We start from the raw sequence: 21,801 nt of genomic DNA, 5'->3' as shown, positions 1-21,801 counted from the left end.
GCGTTCGGTAGGTGAAAACTGACGAGTGCGGATTTTCTAATCTCTATGTCGCAGTGGTCTGGCACGCATCGCGCGTACGCAGTACAGGTGTAGGTACTTTTGCAATGAGTTTTCGTCGAGTGAAGCACAACGCATCGAAATCTGCCCTTTAAGTGACGCCCCTAGTGATTGAGTCATGGGAAGAAAAGTTCAGAGCGACAGAATCTTTACTGAATCAGGTCTAATTCGCCCGCGAAATAGACTTGTGCGATCGACCGCGTCGCCGCTGTGGTCGCGGAGCATCCACGACGATCAGTTAGAAAACATACTGCCACTTTGAGCCTCCACCGTTCTAGTCTGCAACGAATTTTGGCCTTAGACTTAAGATTAGAGAATCTTATAAGGAGGTCTCCTTATAAGATGCAAATAGTCCGAAAAATCCAACCAAAAGACTACAACCATGGAAAAATTTAGAGACCATCTTTTCTCTTGCGCTCACACTTGGCTGGAGTGGGAATCGTTTATTGAATGTATGGAAACCAGCTGTTATTTTACTGGAAACCATGGATTATCGTAAACACGAAATGTAAAACTATAATTTTGTATGAAAATTAAAAAAAGTTAACTGTAAATAATTAACGATAATATCGTCACCTATTGGCAACCCTAACGCTGACTGAGAGCTGGCAATTTTTTCACTTCTTTATGTAATTTTCTTATTTTTAATACATGGTAAAATAATTCAGAGGCTGGCGTCGCGTTGTCGATGACGCGCTTTACACTCTTAAGGATTGTTTAGCATGAGAGGTCGTGGCGGGAAGGAGGTCTCTCCTCTCGGACGGAGGACGCTATTCTCGATAACATTGTGAGAGTAGCAGTTATAAATACGGACAGTGCCGGCATCTGGAGGATTCCAGAGATTCTGTGAGTCCGACATGCAACATAAAGAATAGGCTGAGAGGGCCAGCGAGGTCGATCACGCAGCAAATCCGCGTCGCCGTAGGAGACCACAGCGTCGCCGTTGCACAATCCTGGGCACGCAGACCGCTTCAGCGGGGGAACAGGGGTTCATGCGTCCAAACCTCCCCCAGCTCTTCAAATCCGGTTGATGTGTTACCGTGTTCTGCATCGGGCGATTGCTGGTGGGGTTTTAGTGGGTATGCACAGTAGCAAGTCCCACGTTAACCACACGGCAGTCGTGCCGTTTGAGGGTTAATCGGGACGGCGTAATTCAGTTCCCCATAAAAAAACAAAAACTCGTTCATCTTATATAAAACATTTATATTTTACGTACAATTACATAAGCGTAGTCTGCGTATGAAATAAACATTTTTAAATGATATAGTCTCTTTTTACCATTGATTTCCAAAAAGTTCAATATATAATAGTTAAGATTCAGAAGTTGTTTTGTCCATTTATTACATTAAAAAAAAACTTCATAAACGTCTAATTTATTCATATTACAGTTGAGACTCTTAATTAAATTACACTAAAGTACATATATGATTAAAACAGCTTTTAATAACACAATTGTGTGTAATAAATTTATTAAGAAATCAAAATTAAATGACTTAGGTACGTGCTTATCAGATAAAGGGACGTTTGCACTACTTCCATAGAATATTAAATTAATTTAAAATTATTTTAATGACAGTCATTAAATTTCAGTTTTCCCAATATACTTATTTAACATTATTTATTATAATAATAATAATTAACTATAATATATTTGGTTTAATCTAACGATAACTAAGTGGACCCGTAAATGGAACAAAGTCGAGTCATATAACATTTAAAATGTAAAATGTCGATAGAAATTAAAACAGTTCTAATAATTCGCTATAAAATATGAACCTAAAACTCTGCAACTATCCAGAAAGGTTCACAAAGGGACATTTTAATCAAATTTCAATTAAATACATTAAAAATTATCTCAATGCCATGTGCATAATGATCAACAAAGCCGCAGTTAAACTTTAAATAGGGATGTTTAATCTATTGCTTATAATCGATGTGTTTTATGATATTTATTTTATGTGCGAGATTCAAAAAAATTGGAGTTTAATAATTGATGAAATTATACTCTTAAACATATTAAATACTGTAAAAGCAAAATATCTTTATAATCAAATTATAAATCTATCTCAGTATTGGAATCTTTGATTTAAAAAAAAAGTTAATAAATAGAAAAATTAATTCATTAAAATGTGTTTTGTAGTCGTTAACGTTTATTATGTAACTTTTGGAAGATCTGTAGAATAATGCATTGCTTAAACTTTGAAATATTGCACGAATTACAAAATCAGTACCGACCCTTCCAAAACTGAATTACTTTTTTTATTATTTATGGCAGACCTAATAATATAGTTGAAGGCTTAACAATCCAGTAGTAGATAACTGCTAACGAGATCTGGATCTCTTAGTGGCCTAAAACGGCGACTACTATTTCTACTTGTGTTCCATTTTCTATGCATTAAAATCACATAAAAAAGCTGCAATTCGAACTAATCTCGAGTTCACTCATTATTTTAATGAAGTCCTATATTATTTAATATTTATTAAGTACTATCAGCGAATTGTGTATCAATATGGGCTTTATGACTACAACTTTTAAGCTCCAGCTGAGAGGGAACAGTGAATGTACGTTTACATTTCTCACAAACTTTGAAAACTCGGGAGGTTGGAATGTTTTCTTTGGTACAGGTATATTCTGGTTGCAGTCCTTTTATACTCAGCTGCTGCTTTAAGGAACCTGAAATGCATATTATATTATATATTAGGGTGGTGTTGATCCAGGCACGTGCTGTAACCCTGAGGTCTTGCCTTTGAATTCCACGCATTAGGCACCAATTTATTTATAGTGACAAAATTATTGCTTGCTCATATATTTAAAACATCGCGAGGAAACCACCAAGTCCACGTTTTAATAAAATCACTAATTTAAATTAAAAGTTAATTCTTTTTTAAAAAGCTGCTTCAATGGCACATAATATTAAGATAATATTCCGATTTTTATGGTGTAAAAAATATATGTGTGTGTACGAAAAATATGATACCAGAGTTCATCGTTCCGTTTGATGTAGGTTGTCGTGAGAATGGTACAGCTGTATATGAACAACGCTTTGTTATTGATCTCGATGTCTCCCGACAACAACACTGGGCTATAGTTACCTGAAACGTGTTAACGGATTATTTTGGGAAGCAGTTTCCAAGCCAACAATATGAGAGCTGATTTCCTATACGTATTATGTTTGTTTCTCTCTTCTACAAATATTTGTTTGCCCTTATTAGTTTTAGTTTTTTGTGTGTGTCACCCATGTCTTTAAATCCTTAAAGACATGGGTGACACACACAAACGTATTGGTTAGGGCTTTTTAAGATAGGTACCACTTTTGTTATGAAGACTACGAAAATTAGTTTTAAAGTTAAATTAAGATAATTACATAATTACTTGTTCATGCATCGTTAAATAGTTTAAGAGGATATCTTCAAATCTTTATTTACCTATGCCATTTTAAATTGTACTTACCTTAAACGCTTCTCTGAATTTGTAGCTCATTATGTGGTAAAATATCGGATTAATGCAGGTTGACACGTAGTAAAAGACTCCAGAAGTGTATGTTAAGAAGTGATACGCTGACAGCAGCAGAGACGATTTTGCTAAGTGATTCTCGGCTGTCCCGTAGATTGCGACGAGCCTTTGTGCGTGGAACGGCGCCCAACAGATAAAGAAACCTATCACTACGGCAACTAGAAAGGAAATTAAATCTTTAGAGAATAAAATAGATTCGGTATAAGTATCGAACTCATAAGATAAATAATTATAACAGTTCTTGTTTATTGAAATGTCATAAATACTTTCGTGTACAAAAGGAAAAATTACTTGTCGACACTCAATAGCAAATCCTTTAATATTTTAAATTAATATAAATCCATTCCATACACAAGGACATTCAAAAGCACATCCCTAATATTTTGTCTTACATTTCATAACTAATATTTAAAAGGGTATGCTTAATATATGATTTAATTTATTCTGTAGAATAGATTATTTCTTTTCACGTCTATGAAAAAAAAAAGAAAAAAGTGTTATTTCTACACATGCTATACAATTATTTGTGTGTAAAGAGAAATACGTAAACATATTCGTACTCTATAAACTTACCCAACATCTTTACAACTCGCCTAGTCGACTGTGTACTATTTTTCCTGTGGATTTTCTGAATAACTCGTTTGTTTTTTTGCATTTCCTTCTCCGTTTCTCCTTTTGAAAAATTAGATTTATTCAATCGAAGTCCAATTAGCGAGTAAAGGACTGTTATAACAAGCATTGGTGCAATAAATAAAAATATCGTAGACAGTTCGAAGGAGTGTCTAATAATCACCCTTGTTTGTAGGCACATAGTAACGCCTTTATGATTTTTTATGCCAAATTGAAGCGCCTGGGGTAACGCCAGCGCAAACGATATGATCCACAACAAGATAACATGCTTTATTGCTCGTGAGAGTTTCGACATTTTGTGTGAAACGAATGGGTGGCATATCGCTAAATATCTTTCGATTGTGAAGAGAGTTATTGTTAAAATACTAGCATTCGTTGACGTTTCGGCAGCTAAACCTCTGAGCAGACAGAAGGTTTGCCCAAACACGTAGGGCCATTTGTACCATATTGAATACATTTCTTGGGGCATGCCACTAACTAAATAAAGCAAATCTGATATTGCTAAACTAAATAAATAATAGTTTGTTGCTGTGTGCATATTTTTGTTACGCGTTATAACTATACATGTACATATATTTCCAAACAACCCTGTGACGAAAGTAAGGGCGTATATTATTGTTATCGGAATAACTATGAGTAAGGAGTCTCGTTGCGGTCCAAAAATGTGCGTGGGGTCTACAGTCTCCGATATATTAAGAGTGGCGTTCGATTCATTGTTGATGAAACTCATTGTATTTACAATTTATCTTGTGCTCCAATTATAATTGTCATCATAAATATTTATTCTGAAACAAAGGAAATATATTATATTTCAACTTCCCTGATAATTTTTCACTTTTTGTAATCAATACAGATATGAATTTCACTACTACTTAGTAGTGAAGTTGTTATAACTTTATTACAACTAGTTTCACATTTCGTTCAAAAATTAAAAATAAATGTAAAAAAAGAATTACATTTTTTCGTAATAAAAAATATAATACACTAAATAGAGTAGTTATTGTAAACAAATGGATTACTATGGCAATGTATGGTAATAGTGTCAGTTACCTACGATATACTTATACCGATGGAATAACAAGCGATGAAAATGTATGAGATAGTTTTGATAGAAATGGCTATCGCGTTTTCTTTCCATTATTAAAATTACATTACAATTTGAGATGCTCATAGACGGCTTCTTAATATAATCACTACACGATGATGTGTATAATATCTAATGTATCGAAAATTTTACCCAAACCTTCTCCATAAATCATTCTAGACATTGGGCAACACGGCGATAAATTCCGTGCCCACTGCACGGTTTATCGCGAACACACGGACAGATAGACGCGGCGGAGGACTGTCGCTGACTATTTTGTAGGCATTAACAAGCTCTAGAACTGAATCATATATCTCTCATTGTTTAAGCAGCGTTCATAGGACCGTAAAAAGTCCAACCAGGACTTTTTTACTACAAAAAAAAAATTATATCCTTTCTTGTACCATAATTTAGATTAAATTATTGTTCCATATTGGGGTATGAATCGCTTGATATACGGAGAGTTATTAAATACATTTCCTATTTATTGTAAACGTGATACTTAGTACATATATACTTAGGTACAAGAAAGGATATAATATTTTTACGAACAAGTTAAGACACGGTATATATTCGCACATAGCAAGACACGGCTGAATGTAAATGCGGCATAAGAAATAATAATGAGTAAGGCCCAATTACTTTTATTAAATTTTATTTTATTTTTTCGTAGTACGTTGTTACCATTTAGGTTAATAGACTTTAAATAAGAATCTTCTTGATCTCTTAAACGATCGTGTGTACCGGCGACTGCATCATCTACAAATGTGATGTGAGATGAGACACTGAAGCTTGTTCCCACGACTAAGGGATATATAATAAGGTATAATGTATCTCTAGTTAGCGTGAATAGTTACATTTATCTAGTTACAAATTAAAACGACACAATTTTTCTAAATCCGTTCAAACATATCAAATAACCACCATTTTAATCTTCATCAGTTAAGCCTAGTGTTATGTGATACCACGTATTTACTTATATGATAATCAGAATTGCCGACAATTATAATATACGCCATACCACATTCAATACATTTTATTGACGCGTTGTAGATATCGATTAATATTTACGTAACAAGGTTTTTAAGGAAGAAATATTTAACGGATAAAATCAAGTCATGCGACAGCTACAGAATACGTGATACCAAACAAATTAATGAATTTAAGATAATATTAATAAATAAAATATTAATTTAATAGGATCAAACGCAGATTTCTTGAGACTCAATTAGATTTACTAATACCGTATCTCAATGTTCTTTTACATTTAATATTTTTCTCTGTCAATATACTGTTTATACATTTAGAGATGTCAATAGTCTAATATATTTACTAGGTCCGAATTGGCATACGTATTTATCATGATTATTGGAAAATGTTTCTCAAATAACCACAATAAATTCTTCATGTCGAAAGTCCTTTAAGGTCACAAAACTCACACGTGGTCGGAATCGAAATTGTGTTAAATTGTAAAATTATTATTATATTATCAAAAACCCAACAAATGTGAATATTAGAAACAAATTTTTGTTAACCGTAATTTGAAACGCATTCATTTTATAATCAAAATAATTGAAAAAATAATATTTCCGCGCAAAACGAGGTAATGGAAAAAGATTTGTAAGCAAACAGGTATTCAAATATTTGATCATAAATACCTAATGCGTAAAAACATGTAATGGCTTTACAAGAAATAAATATGTACTACCACTTCATTTGTATATAAGATAAATAAGTCTATACTAGGCCTACAATTATGTTAAGTCTCGGAAAATTTCGTTAAAATTTATTTAACAATTCCTTTTTTGTGTATTTTGGTGACTTATAGCTAAGAATGTCATTGTTTCACTAATTGGTAATCATTATAAGCAAATATGACAGTTACAATTATACATATAATATGGTTGCGTATTTAACAGCCTATAAAAATATGATTTGTCGTGACAATAGCGGCAAGTTAGCTTAGAAACCTGGCATAATTATAGGAAGCAATATGCGATATAAATATATGTGCAAACCTTATTAAATCATTACCTATTTCCTGCACATGGCCTCGAAGTCGTTAATTTACAATAGTCATGTAATCTTAAACTTTTTATATAGGTTCGCAGTTTATTTGTTTATGCCATTTTAAGTAATAATATCACATTATTATGCGTGTTAAAAATACGTTTGGGTATTTTGGGTTAACAATAATACAGTTAATAATCATCGGCGATGTTAAATACTTGTTATCACATATCACGACACATTCATAGCCGTTGGTCACATTGTCACGAATGTGAATAGTCATGATTAGGATAGTATCCTAGCAACGCCGACGGTTTCATAGACATGCCTTTAAAAACTTTGTGATACAAAATTTAGGAAATGTATCAGATAAAATGTTATCTGAGCTACTTTTAATAATAAAAAACCCTAGCGGACGAACAGATTTTTGCGCATGTTTCACCCAAAATTAAGTTTGGTAAGAAAGTGATAAGGTATTGGAAGTAATGACATACAAATCAAGAATGTATGTACAAACGAATATTTTACTTTTTTTAATGGATGACACGTATAAGGTCAACTAACGTCACAAAATTCATGGGACCTAGGCGACAACGCGTTGTACAATGCGTGGTGAATTTCAATAATCTTTTTAATCAGTGATTTAATTTCAACTTTTTTCATTGCTTAGTTCCTTTGGTTTAATATCGTTTATTCACAACATTAGGAAACATTTCAATTATATACCGAACGATATTTTCATATCACTTTAGACCTACTACACGCTTTATAATTAAAAATTATATATATAAAATTAAATACCTACAGTAAAAATAGCCAAATTTCTGGAAATTTATTATTAATGTGTGAAATTTTTGCTGCTTGCTGTAGTGCTTTCTAGTAAATTTAGACTTTGAATTGTTTGTTATGTGGAAATCAAATTTCGCAGTTAATATTTTTCTATATACGGTAAATTTTCTCCAAATAACTTTGTGCTTCTACTACCCTTCTACTTCTTCTACCAAACCCTTGCTGAGAACTTCTAAACCAAGTTTGCGATTACTGCTACCTCCCACTTTCCTTGCACGTTGAAGGAGCTATCAAGTAGCAAACTAAGAGTGGACTTAGTAATAATTTAAATACCTTTTAAGCAACTTATATTATATAAACAATCAAATATGTAATGTTCGTTTTATCATGAATTCTAATTTTGTTTGAGATACAGGGTAACGAGATTTAGTTTATATCATTTGAAGTGAATATTTTCATTAACTTTCATATAATTAATAATACACTATTATTAGTATTATGTGATTTCACTCGTGAATAAAGAGAAGTGAGTGAGAAACGTGCGAACTTAGTTTCCCGTCTTTAACTTCGGATTTGACTAATTAATTTACACTTAGCGTCTCGGAATAGAACCATCCAATTTTGCCCTGTAATAATATGTAATTTACAAAGCTTCATTCGCTGTCTGAATTACATCAAAAGTCAAATAAATTCAGTAACAGCACAACACTTGGAAACATCCTTTCTTTATAATTGGATTCCCTCAAGCATACTAGCAAAGCAAACTACCCAACACTTAGGACAAAGTGTTGTTAACTCATAAAGTAACAATCGTAGCGACAACTCGTTGACGAGGTATGGAATGACCACAATCAAGAAACTTGTTTGTCAACCACGATTATTACTGCTTTGATAATTTTGCATTTATTATAACAATCTAGTAGTACGATCTAAGATTCCACATCTTAGAGTAAAATCCTTAACAAAATGTGGGTTTAACCGATAAATTACGAGTCACCGTGTATTGTATTTAAATTAAGTAGTGTCACGACCAACTTTAAAACAAGTTCAAAGGTGGTCCTTTTTTCAATAATTTTCTTAAGTACGACACAATATTACTTACAAGTTATAAGCAAATAAAGATAAAATGTACGTTTAGCAAAAAACACGGTTAATAAACTTTGTGATACTTTTTATAGTTTATCAATAATAATAGCCTTTATTCAGATACATCTACATTTAAACACATTTCCATTTTAATCCTCTTCTAGTGTATCTGTGTGCCCTTTTTCCCTCCAAATCCCGTCATTCCTCTCTGCACTGTACCACTCTCTGCGTTGTACCACCTGCTGTTTCTTTAATGTGCTCTATCCACCTTCTAAGTTGTCTCCCTCTTTTTCGTACCTTGGGCACTAGTTTAGTAGTTTTTTTCTCCACTTTTCTGTTCCATGTGCGTTAAGTGTTTGTTAAATATTTCAATCAATATCATGGAGATGGAGACGTGGAGATGATTCCATAGTATTAGTATGCGTACTAGACCACTTATCTTGAGTAACACTAATTGAAACATACAAGTAGCATAAGTTTTAGAAACTGTTTTATAGTACTAAAATGCAGTCTAGCGCAAACAACTCTTTAAACATAACAGAATAGCAACCATCTTTGTCAGAAAAACAAGAAGTGGCTATATCTGGATCTCAATGGAAGTGAATTGTAAATATTGTATTATTTAAAAATAGCAGAGTTTGTGATTTATCTAATTAAATATTTAATAGATATATTCAATGACGAATGTATCTAGTACAAACAGTGGAACACTTCGGTTAAGTGGTTTCAAATATCGCTATTTAATAAGGATGTTAAAAGAATAAATGCATATCTGGTATTTTGGAAACGATTGTTTTCATTGGCCGGCAGTATCACTCAACATCAGATGAGCCTCCTGTCCGTTTGCTCAATAAAAACATTTATAATCTATATTTAGAAAACTAAATGGATTTTAAATCGAGGTAAATTTTATAGAAGAGGCTATTTAAGTCATTAATTTTTTTTTCATATAGGTTACCAAGTACACTTATGAACGTCAACAGAAAAGATGATAATTGATGTTTAAATTGATTCCAAATTTACATTTACTACCAGTTCGCAATTCAAGGACGTAGAGCGGGCAAGAAGAACTGGCAATAAACTCTCCGCCACTCATTTAATTCGCCAAGTTTTGAGTCATACAAAATGTTTGTAAGGCAGAGCTGCCATAAATATTTGAACTGGAGTAAATCACAAGGATTATGATTATTTTAATTATCGTCAAATTTATAAAATGCTTTATTGATTAATTTACGTTTAACGAGAGTTTTTAATTTATTCAGTTATCATTTTCTAATTTCGCTTGGGAGTTTGTTGTAAAAACGAATACAATTTCCATATAAAATGTGGTTTATATTCTGGAGCCTGTTTGGTCTTACGCTTAGATTTGTTCTGTTTCAAGCACATATTATGGTTGAGGACTCGTCACAGTAAAAATCTTTTAGACCAATATTATCTGAACATACATATCATTGTACCTCTGGCAGCTTACAATAATAACGAATAACTATATAAATTAAATTTGAAGATCATGTATTATATCGCAATACGCGCGAACCGGGCTGGTTGGCAAGTTAATTAGAATTTATTATTACCGTACACACGGCAAATGACTAAATATGCGATATTTTTAAACTGTTTAGGCATAGACACGGACTATGCGCATTATAATCAGCATTTAATTGTTTTACAAATTATTACAGTAATATTGCACAATTGTTAATGCAGGTCACCTGAAGCAGATTAATTTAATGACCAATATAATTGTTAGGTTGTGCCATTCTAAATAGATTTTTTGTTCAATTTAACTATTGTTTTAATGTTCTGCTGATTTCTTTTACTGACACTTCAAAATATTCAGATAGGCAAAATTTGTGTTATGATGTAAAATGATACCGCCGCCCATGGACACTCTAAATGCCAGAGTTTTAAGAATTGGTATGCTCTTTTCTTGAAGGACCCGAAAGTCGAATACCAGTGGTGGTGCGCGACAAAAACGCTCAGTTGTGGAACGGTGGTCGTCGAGGTGATACGGGTGGAGTTTAGTATTCTGCCTCGACGTCCGATGATGAAACTCAGCTGCAGGTATTAATCCGAACAACCCTTCTGAACACTCTCCATGGTAAATGTGGTAGAAGATGAAGAGTGTCCCAACATCTCTACGCATCGCCAAAGGATGAAGCCGCTCAGAAAGGGATAGGTCGTCGACGATTCGAACCGCTCTTTGTTGAATACGGTCATGCAGAAGGAACTGGTACTGGAAGATCCCGCCCAGAGATGAGAACAGTACTCCATGTGGGGCCGAATTTGCGCTTTGTACAGTTGGCAGCGATGGTCCGAACTGAAGTACCGTCTTGCCTTGCTGAGCACACCAAGCTTCTTGGAGGCTTATTAAGCCTTTCCCTCCAAATGGCCGCGAAACTGAACGTCATTCGATATGTCAACGCCAAGTATTTCGATGTTGGTGGTGGCTTTAAGCAGAGTGTCTTTGAAGCTATTGGGCGATAGTTGGACGATCGTCTTTTTTAGGGATCAGATTTATTGAAGCCGTCTTCCAGGATTTTTGGACAGTGCTAGTACAGGTACCGGAAAAGGCGCGTTAGGACCGGAGAATGGCACTCCCACTGGGAAAGACCACTTAATACTCTGCCATCAATAGGTCTCACGTTAATTCATTCTAGCAAGTCTACTATTTACTCTATATGTATGTTACATTACTATCATACAAAATATGAAATAATAAATGAAATAGTCTGTCCGATGGATTTTTATAAACTAAAGCTTTAAAAGATTTGTTCGAAATAAAATAAATACACGCTATTTAGAAGACTTTATTCAAAGTCCAACAAAGACAAGGTTTAATTTAGGCTATTCCAATAGAAATAAACTTGTAAAGAAGCTTTGAACAGCATTTATTTAAACAAAATTTATTAACATAAACAATTTATCGTATCATGATATTGAACTAGTGAAGAATCAACGAAAGTTTTAAGATTCAGATGACGTAAAAACAAATAATGGCAAGAAGCAGAATTGTAATTGTCACCATAATTTGTAATCAAATTTGATCTTTAACTCCTAATTACACTTAAATTGACAACAGTGACTAATAAATAAATTACGCAAAATGATGAACAAATATCATGTTAATAATATGCTTTATTAAACGATTTATAGACACTTTATGTTCATAAGCTCCTGACGAAGAGATTATATTAGGTATATAGAGTAACGTATACAATATTATATATTTGTTTTCGCAAACTTTTATTTTCGCCTTAATATAATTGTTTTGGTTTGGCTACATACCAAAATATGCAACATTTTGCTATGTTAACACCTATAGAGACTGTTTGATTTCCCGGAAAAACCTTATTACTAAATAAAATTATTTTTTTCATATTTTCTCTTCATAAAAATATTTTGAATATTTTGAGATGCATTTTTATTTTATAATACTATTCTATACTGTACCCTCTGTTACCTTCTTTGTCAATTTTTCTCTTTCTTCTCTTATCATGTGTCCCACCCAGTTTTATGCCATTCAGTTTTCACTTGTCAATTTTGCATCCTTAAATCTAGTTTTAATTTTTATGGTGTTTATATTTTACGTATAATTTCTTTTAACTCCTACAATGCTTCTTTCTAAGTTTTTTTAGCATACACTTATTTTATTTTGTAAGTATGCATTTGGTTTGGTTGGCCCATGTTTGGCAGTATATGAAATAATAGTTAGACATGGTAGAATACACGAGTTGTAAACCATTCTTTTAAGTTTCATGGGCATGTCATTGTCTCTCCTCCTCACTAAGATACCAAATCCTTTTCCATCTATTAGTTATTCTTCTATATACCTCCATTTGCATCGTGTTTATTAGTACTACAAGCTGCCCCAGGTATAATATTATCTTCTTTAAATTGTCACACCATTTCCTATTTTTTTACTATTTATTTAAATACGAAAAACTTTCTAAATACTTTCTAAGCATATCAAGTTGAAACGAATCAAATGTCAATACAAATTTAAAACTATATTAATAAGATCACAGTCAAAGGGAAAACTTTATGGAGTTGGCAGTTGACGCGGTTTTACTTCAAAGCTAAATAAATGAAGCTAACGATTAATTGAAATTATTATTTATCAATGAATATTTATAGTTTCCGTGCCTAAAATTAAATGATTATTTGGACGATCGATATTTAGAGTATACATATTAGTAAGAAAGTAGTGAAATGTTCTTGGTAATATGCCTCTGTAAATAGTTTTGTACTTTTCACAGGGAGACGTTCCTTATGACAATATCATATTTTAGGCCAAAAGCATGCATTTTACGGAACAAACTTTGTTAATCATTAACAGCAATTGCTATATACAAACCGAAGTGCTACACCCGCTTGGATGGTTTTTGAATGACCTGGTGATGGACGAAATTTAAAAAAAAAAAGTATTATAGAGAAATATAACGCAGAGAAAATTAAAAGTATGAAGGTACTATGGTAGTTGAGGAATAAATGTAGGGAATAATTAAGGTGAATTCTTATTTAAGCAGCTACTAGTTAAACCGGAGAACGTTATTGATATTCAATATCATTAAAAACTACATAAAAAAACAAAATTTGAATTTATAATCTAAAGCTAACAAGTCAGGAATTATTAAAATACCAGTGTTATTTAAATTCACAGTATTATTATAATTATTTTACGCAATGAGTATTTTAATTAATTACATCACATCGGCCTTATTACTATGTAGACTTCAAAGAAACCTAGCTTTATGATTTATTTGTTCTGTGGTTTACATTATATTTTCTATACTCTATGGTTTTTTCTTTCTATGCTATAAAAGAGAGAGTGTTATATGAGTCTGTCTAAAGTTCGGAAGAGTGAGCCCTATAATAATAATGTATAAGACTATCAATGATATTTTTCAATTATATTTATAATATTTTAAATTACAAAAAAATGCAGTCAATATTAATCTGAAAATTTGTGTGTTGTTCTTTTAGTTGGGGAGCCCAAAAGGGGGTTTCGGGATTTACTCCAGCGTGGCAGATTAATATACAGGGAGAGATACCTTGTACCCGGTTAAGTATCTCTTCCAAATATGAGCTCCATATAATATATGGCCGCCCGTCAAGGATAAAGGATCAGATTAGTAAAGAAAAGTTAATGATCAGATTTTCTCGAGCGCATCAGATTAAGGTAGGCTAAGTTAGTTACATGCTAAGAAGTGTATATTTCACTAATCAGACAATTTGCAAGTAACGTTAAGAAAGGGGAGGGCTGCAAAGTTGTAAAAAAACGTCATCTCCACATTCTCGAGCGTGGCTGATTTTTTTATTTTGAAGGAAATAATTCAAGGATGACGAAAAATATATAATCTGACGATTTCCACAAGCCGAAATCAGAAAAATTCGTCGATAAAGTTTAATACGTGCGGCTGTGTGATGCCTATATTCGTTTAAAAATATTAACTATGAGTAATATTAACATAAAGTGTGTATTTTGTGATGAAACTACTTTGCAAAAATCAATAAAATTTACATTATAAACATTAGAAAAATGTATAAATATTTTAGAATATCATCGAAGTAAACCGGTTCTTCCGGTTAATTTTTATTCTTTTTAAGCATATTTTTTAAATTATTATATAATAAATACAAGTTCTACTTGAACAACATACACTTTTTGCTATTTTCAGAGCTTATCAATCAATTAAGTTCAATGATTAAATTTTTTTCTTAAATTATCAGATTAGCGAATCCCTCCAGATAATATATCTTAATCTGACGCGCTTGAGTATGTCAAAATGGCGATTTTTTTTTGAACATTCTAATAACGACCGCGAGTTTGCGTCACATCCAAATCGTCAGATTATTAGATGGGAGCTTTGTTTAGGTTCAATTAACACCCCCTTAGAAAATCTGACGCGCCTGATAAAATTTTTTTTTTACATATTCAACCCCTACGTACGACCACCCCCACCACGCAAACAATCAGATTAACATATAGTACATTATTAAAAATACGTAGGACATGGATGCTATCAATATCTGACGCACTTCAGCATGTCCATGGCACAGTTTTTTTTACATTTTTGAAAGTCTATAGCCGATCCCCCCCACCGATGAAAAGGTTTTTTTTATAAAACATTTTTTTCTTATAATTATCTAAGCTTCGCAACCCAATAGGTCTCTATGACGCTCGAGTAAATCCCCATTTAGCATCGTGGGCGCCCCTACTATTTTATCTGTATCATGTAATGGAATCATACAGGTCTGTATTTATAACCTATAATATAAACTCACCTGTCCTTCTGCGTCCTGTGATTTTTGATTCAACATAACATAATCTACAATCTATTGAACTTTATGCTTAACATCATATTGCTCAATTTCAGAATGTAAATATAAGATTTAAATGGTGGACACACATATGCGTCTAATTGTTTTTTTTTTTTACTTATAGGCGAAAATCTTACATATTATTCACAAAAAAAATTCTGTCAATAACATAATATGGTAGAACATGATATCAGTAAGTCATGATGTTAGATGGGCTGAAAAGTTCGTAGGCTAACATAGAAGATTAATTTTCCTGGTGCAAGTCCGAATTATGTCATCAATCCAAGCCTTCGCTTTATAGTATTTTTTTCGCCCAAAAGCAATGCTTTATTAACACACGTAATTTGTTTCTATCCATTTTTTTAAACAAACGAAAGTTCCTTCACTGAAAATACCATTTCTCACAAACTAATAGTACGAGAGTTGTAAAATTTATTCACGTGTCTATTGAAGGTTAGGGCTGGAAATTTTATTAATAAACATTATTTCATACTAGTAACTAGTTTAGTACTAGCGCCATCTATGTGTCAGCCTACGAAGGTTAAAGTCCACCGATTATTTCGTTCATGTATAATTAAATATTTTATAAATCTGTAGTTTTAATCTACTCTCAAAGAATTTTCAAAACCTATCCATAATAATAATAATAATAATAATCCATAAGTAATCTTTATGTATGGATTGAATTAATGTAAGGATTTTTTAATGTCACCAAGCACTATACAGGTTCTAATAAAATACTTATTTATGCTTTCTTTGGAATGAGTGCGTATTATCTCTCTGCCAATATAGTTACCTATGGCAGAGCCCGCTATTACGGAAGCGCCGTGATGTTCTTGGTTTTAGCGCGATTCATATACCTATCTGAAATTAGTTGGAAAAACCTTTTTTCTGAAATGATTGGTACTCTACGTAAAGTAAATTTTTGATTTATTATTATGACTTGATAATATGGGGAAAATTAAATATCCTTTTCGGCATTGAATAATCTATGATTAATGAGATAAAATTGTATAATATGTGATAGGAAAACGTAATATTTAAGGCTTTAAAAGACTCGTATTTGAGAACCCCCCCCCCTAAACTAACCTAACCTACTTAAAAATACCGAAAGAGCAGGTTATCGATGCGACGTGATTGTTTATTGGACTTTTTGGATTGTTTGTTGTCTTGTAGAACTTAATACATAGTTTTAAATCTGTATATAGATTAAAGGGAGCTTCATACGCCATAAACCCCTTGTCCTTGCCAATATGGTTTAAATTTTTCTACTGAATAAAAATAAACTTCAGTTTTTTCATCTGCAACATGCCGTGTTTTATTTGAAAACTATTTATATTTAAAAGGTGAAACCCGTTAATTGAACTTCATACCAGCTTACCCATTGTCAAAATTGCATAAAAAATTGAGTCATCAATAGTTTTTGCAACAATGGTCCCCAATAAAAACGTTTATAGAATTGGCTAAATAAAGGTAAATATATATATATATTTTTTTACATATTATCTATAAATTTTTACTAAAGTATTAATATAACCTGCTGCTGCGTTATTATTCAATAACCTTATTTCTAGTGTCACACTTCAATCAAATTAACTTGTTAATAGAAAAAGAAGTGTAATTTTTCACTCAGCTTGCTATTTTATTTCCAATAAAGCTGTTATGCAAATTTAACTGTTTTATGACTAAGCATAGCTATTTATATTATTGGTTTTCATTTGTATTACCTATTCAAAAAGTACAAGAACACTTTTATTTCTATTGATACCATTTTATGTCTAACATAATAAATTTCCTCTATAAGAATAAAAATGTACGAAAATGTGCTATTTTCATTGCTTTGTTTTCGAGTGCTTTTATGTTAAAATTAAAAAAAAAATGTTATTGTAATCTTTCAGACATCTGTCAGTTACAATTTTCTATCTGAATAAAAATCATAAACGAATTATATCATACATACAAAGCACTCATAATCGTAGGTAGAATGTGTCGGCTTGTAGCGTATTACATGCATTGGCAGTGATTATTTAAGACTATAATATACCTACTAAAAATAAAATAAAACAAGCCATAATGCTAATAATTTGAGTTTAATAATTTTGGCATAAATGTTTCAGACTAGTTTCACTTTAGGGTTGTTTTTTAGTTCATCTTATAAACTTTTAAGAATTTAAATTTCATATAAGGGAGCAGACAAAGTAGTATAGCGAATGCAAAAAAAAATATTGGAGAAATACATTGCAGCTAACAAAATATAAGAAAATTCGAATAAAGTATGCAGAGTTAATTGAAAATAGTATTAAACCTTCGTATTGCCGATTAAAAAAATAATGGAATGAATAATGAATAGCTGGAAGAGGCCTATGTGTCATAGGACACGCTGATCACCAAAACTGGCACATCTGATGTATTAGATTAAGTTAGGTTATGTAACTAAAACAAATGCTTATATATGTCAGCAATAAAAGCTTGGTAATAATAATAATAATAATTTCCGAACTTTGTTCATGGAATGTCATAATGAAACGAAAGTTCAAAACTGGTTAAGATTGAAATTATTAAGTGCAGTTATTAGGTGGTTATTGGTTGATTCATATAATAATAAAGTTTTTAAATTACGAGTATAGTAATGATTAATTTAAGACGATTATTTACTTAGAATTGTATTCAGCCACTACATAAACAAGAGGTAGTCGGGTAGTCAGAACCAGGAGGATGGTAATGAAAATAAAGATAGAATTATTGCATATTTCGTTAAATGGTCAACGGGACGAGAATTACCTTCTCACCCCCTGGTATAGGAACTAGAAAGTTTTAAATAAAATAGCAACATTAAAGAATAGTTAGTTTGACCAAATTATGTTAACTAAGAATGTCTTATTGTAAATGTATATGTATTAAATGATGGTTTAATTACACCACGATTTGCTAAAGTGTCTGTCACGCGATAAGAATTGATTTAATAATAATAAATAGTTATTGCTACTAAAAAGATTATATTTATTTGTTTTAGGCGACTGCAACACATTTAAATAAAACATCTTTAACGAAGAGCTAGGTAGACCGCGCCACGATTGATGAAAAGTACGTACTCGAAACGTCAAGTAAATTCGTCAAATATTTTTTATTCATATAATACGTTGTTGTTCATAATGATTGGTAGCCGAAGGTAGCTTATTGTTGGATCGTAATTATAAAAGAAAAACATGAATAACTGAATGATTCAAATTGGTTGATTTTATATTGAATGATTATCCAGCTCAGTTTTGTAATTACGAATAAGAAAAAGTAAATTGATTGTTGTAATTGCTGAAGTCTTTAGTTTTTAATTTAATTCTAACATTTTAATATGTTTATTATCAGTTTAACGCTGTTTCGAACGCCTGATGAATTCGTTACTGGCCGTTTATTTACAAAACGATTTATTTTAGTTTATTAACAAAATATTCGTACGTTTCATACGTACTAAGTAGATTCGCTGTAATTAATGTTATTGATTTTGTCATTTTAGTCTTCGTATAGGTTAATAATGAATCTGTTTAAATGTCCGTTTATAGATTTCTATAAATATTTGAAATAATATATATTTAAATATTTACAAGGTATCAATGAATATTTTTATTATATTTATCAATAATATTCCAGAAGTTAGCATAATCTAATAAAAAGAAATGGGACTTACAATATATTAATCCATACAATACACGAAAATCCAAATATAATATTACGTGACACTTGGAAAAGTTACATTCGCGCAGACTACGTGCAACTCAACTCGAAACCATTCGTTAACTGGCTAAACCTGCGCACCTTGTTTTTGCCATCAAACAAACGAATCAAAATAAACGTGCACTTTATTGCTTTTATGAATAAATCACATTAATCGACTGTTATTAGACGAAGATTCGATTACGCTAGATTCACAGAGAAAACAATAACTTTATATATATCTTAATTATGTTGTGGTTCATATACATACATATGTTATGAATCCTAATGACTTTTAAGAAAGGCAACATCTAATACTATCTAATGCGTTTGACGTGTTTCTCTCATCGTTTGTTTTCGATAATTAAACCAATTACCGTTTGGAATCATATCATAGGAGCTCTACAGCAGCAATTTGAGCGGAAAACGTTATAGAGCGGGTAACGAATTTTGATTGGGTAACGTTGTAATAACGAGTTTTATGGAGACAATTTTAGATAGATTTATGTCACACATTATTTTAAAAATCTTAGATATTGACAAGAGGCTGATCACCTACTTGCCAACTAATAGGCAAGTAGGTGATCAGCTTTCTGTGCCAGACGCTGTCGACTTTTTGGGTCTAAGGCAAGCCGGTTTCCTCACGATGTTTTCCTTCACCGTTCGAGCGAATGTTAAATGCGCACATAGAAAGAAAGTCCATTGGTGCACAGCCGGGGATCGAACCTACGACCTCAGGGATGAGAGTCGGACGCTGAAGCCACTTGGCTGCAGCGGTTGGCACAAAACTAGTGGACCATCGTGTGATCACGCTTTATTATTGCACTAAAGCACAGCTACAGGATGTTCCAGAATACAAAACAGTTATTAATAAATATAAATTAACGATAAAAAATGAAGTGTCCTATTGGTATATACAATTTCATACAAAATAACATAACTCGAGCATACGAAAACTCAGAATATACAGTTAAACTTAAATCTAACAATCTGCGAAATAGTAATCATTGGATAGAATTATTAAAGAATGTCAGTACGGAGATGAACTTTTTACTCAATATATAAACGATCCAAACAACTTAATACTCAAACCTCAATATAATAAAAACTCAAATTTAATAAAACCAGAAATAATATAAATAAAACTCAAAATAAAACAATTAGAGCTAGTAAAAACAATCTAAAAATCGATGGGTCTAAACCAATTAACAGGAAAAATTAAAACATCTATGGACGTAGCAATACAAAACTCATTTGGAAATCAAAATATTACATGTAAAGACATTGCAAATAATTTTGCAACTACCACAATAGTATTAGTAATATTGCAACTCTTACCAGCGTACAGAAAATACTAGTAGGTATGTACAATGTACATTTCAGTCAGCAGACCCTAAATCTGTTGCATTAAGATTATTAAATCATTAAATGACTGAAAATCACCAGGCGCAGATAGAATACGAGCTCTTGATATAAAATGCTATGCAATAAAATCAAAGTAGGCCGTAGTAGCACTGGCCGAATTCATTATAATATAATATGGACTTTCAAGCTGTGGAAGAACATGCAAAACTTATTTAGATCAAATATTTGCAATAAAAATACGTATTTTAAAAGTAATTGCTCCTAAGAAATTAAAATTACAATATTAATAGAACAACAGAAAAATATTTGCATTTCTCAAAATTATACTATAAATTAAAACAATTTATATGCATTACAATGTGTAAGATTTGGGAACCCTTTAAGTAAGTAAAACAAGTGAGTTTTATTTTGCATAGTGATGCAACACTTAGAAAATTAAATAAAACAATTTTTTAGGGAAAAAACTGTTTGGGAAAAAGAACCATAGAAATTTATAAACTTGCTACCACCTAGGTACACTATATCTTAATGATGTAACAATAACAATATTAAATTTAAATTAAAAATGATTACATAAACAAATCAATTATAAATTATACATAACAATAAATTATAATAATCAGACAGGTATCAAATAAGATTTCTCGTCTAAAACAAGTTTCTTGCATCGGCTACCTATGGAGTGTCGATGTTTCAATTGGTTAGTGACGTTTTACGCGCAACATAATGGCTATAATGTTATGTATGTTATTGGTCTTAGTATATAAATTAATTATTTAAATTTGTTCAACGTCAGAAAAACTGTGTCCAGCCTTGCGATTCTGTAACTCACTTTTCGAACTCACGCAGCGGTTCTCCCACCTAATCAGAATGCCAAATCATAAAATGACTGCTTCACGACTGATTTGAGAGCGACTGCCGATGAGAAAACCGCTGTGTGGGTTCGAACAGTGAGTTATAGAATCGCAAGGCAATTTGTGTTTCCACTACAGCGTTCTAATCTTCTTTTTTATTTAAACCATAAATAAATAATTGAGCTCTGTTGTGGTCAACAGCTTCTTTAAGTGTTAACTTGCCATATAATAGTCTGTAGTATCTGCTTTGCACCATTGCCTCGGGTTGTTAAAAATAAGCAATGCTAGTTCTTGCGAGGGCGTCTAATTAGGCATTCGACGTCAAATGCGTTATGTTGAGCGCTTTTCAGTCCTGCCTTGCTGCAGTTTACGCAGGTTGG

At 32.0% G+C, this 21,801-nt stretch overlaps 1 protein-coding gene across 1 annotated transcript; it reads right to left on the bottom strand.

Annotated features, from left to right (window-relative positions):
* Window positions 1-1,234: 1,234 nt before the first annotated feature.
* Window positions 1,235-19,288, bottom strand: LOC125052710 (pyrokinin-1 receptor-like). Its single transcript, XM_047653701.1, has 5 exons — window positions 19,177-19,288; window positions 4,145-4,986; window positions 3,509-3,729; window positions 3,036-3,150; window positions 1,235-2,731 (listed from the first exon to the last, which is right to left on the bottom strand). The coding sequence occupies exons 2-5, from the start codon at window positions 4,929-4,931 to the stop codon at window positions 2,538-2,540; spliced, it is 1,317 nt and encodes a 438-aa protein (XP_047509657.1). The 5' UTR covers window positions 4,932-4,986; window positions 19,177-19,288; the 3' UTR covers window positions 1,235-2,537.
* Between the last annotated feature and the right edge of the window lie 2,513 nt (window positions 19,289-21,801).

The sequence above is a fragment of the Pieris napi genome, chromosome 9 (assembly GCF_905475465.1).
Source record: "Pieris napi chromosome 9, ilPieNapi1.2, whole genome shotgun sequence".
NCBI lineage: Eukaryota > Metazoa > Arthropoda > Insecta > Lepidoptera > Pieridae > Pieris > Pieris napi.
This window is presented reverse-complemented; position numbering and strand designations above follow the sequence as displayed.

Bases quoted from the DNA above. Each gene is read 5' to 3' on its own strand.
- LOC125052710 (XM_047653701.1), bottom strand. From the start codon at position 4,931: ATGAGTTTCATCAACAATGAATCGAACGCCACTCTTAATATATCGGAG. The intron at 3,151-3,508 runs GTAAGTACAATT...AACACGTTTCAG, and splicing joins AATTCAGAGAAGCGTTTAAG to GTAACTATAGCCCAGTGTTG. The intron at 2,732-3,035 runs GTATCATATTTT...TATGCATTTCAG, and splicing joins AAACGGAACGATGAACTCTG to GTTCCTTAAAGCAGCAGCTG.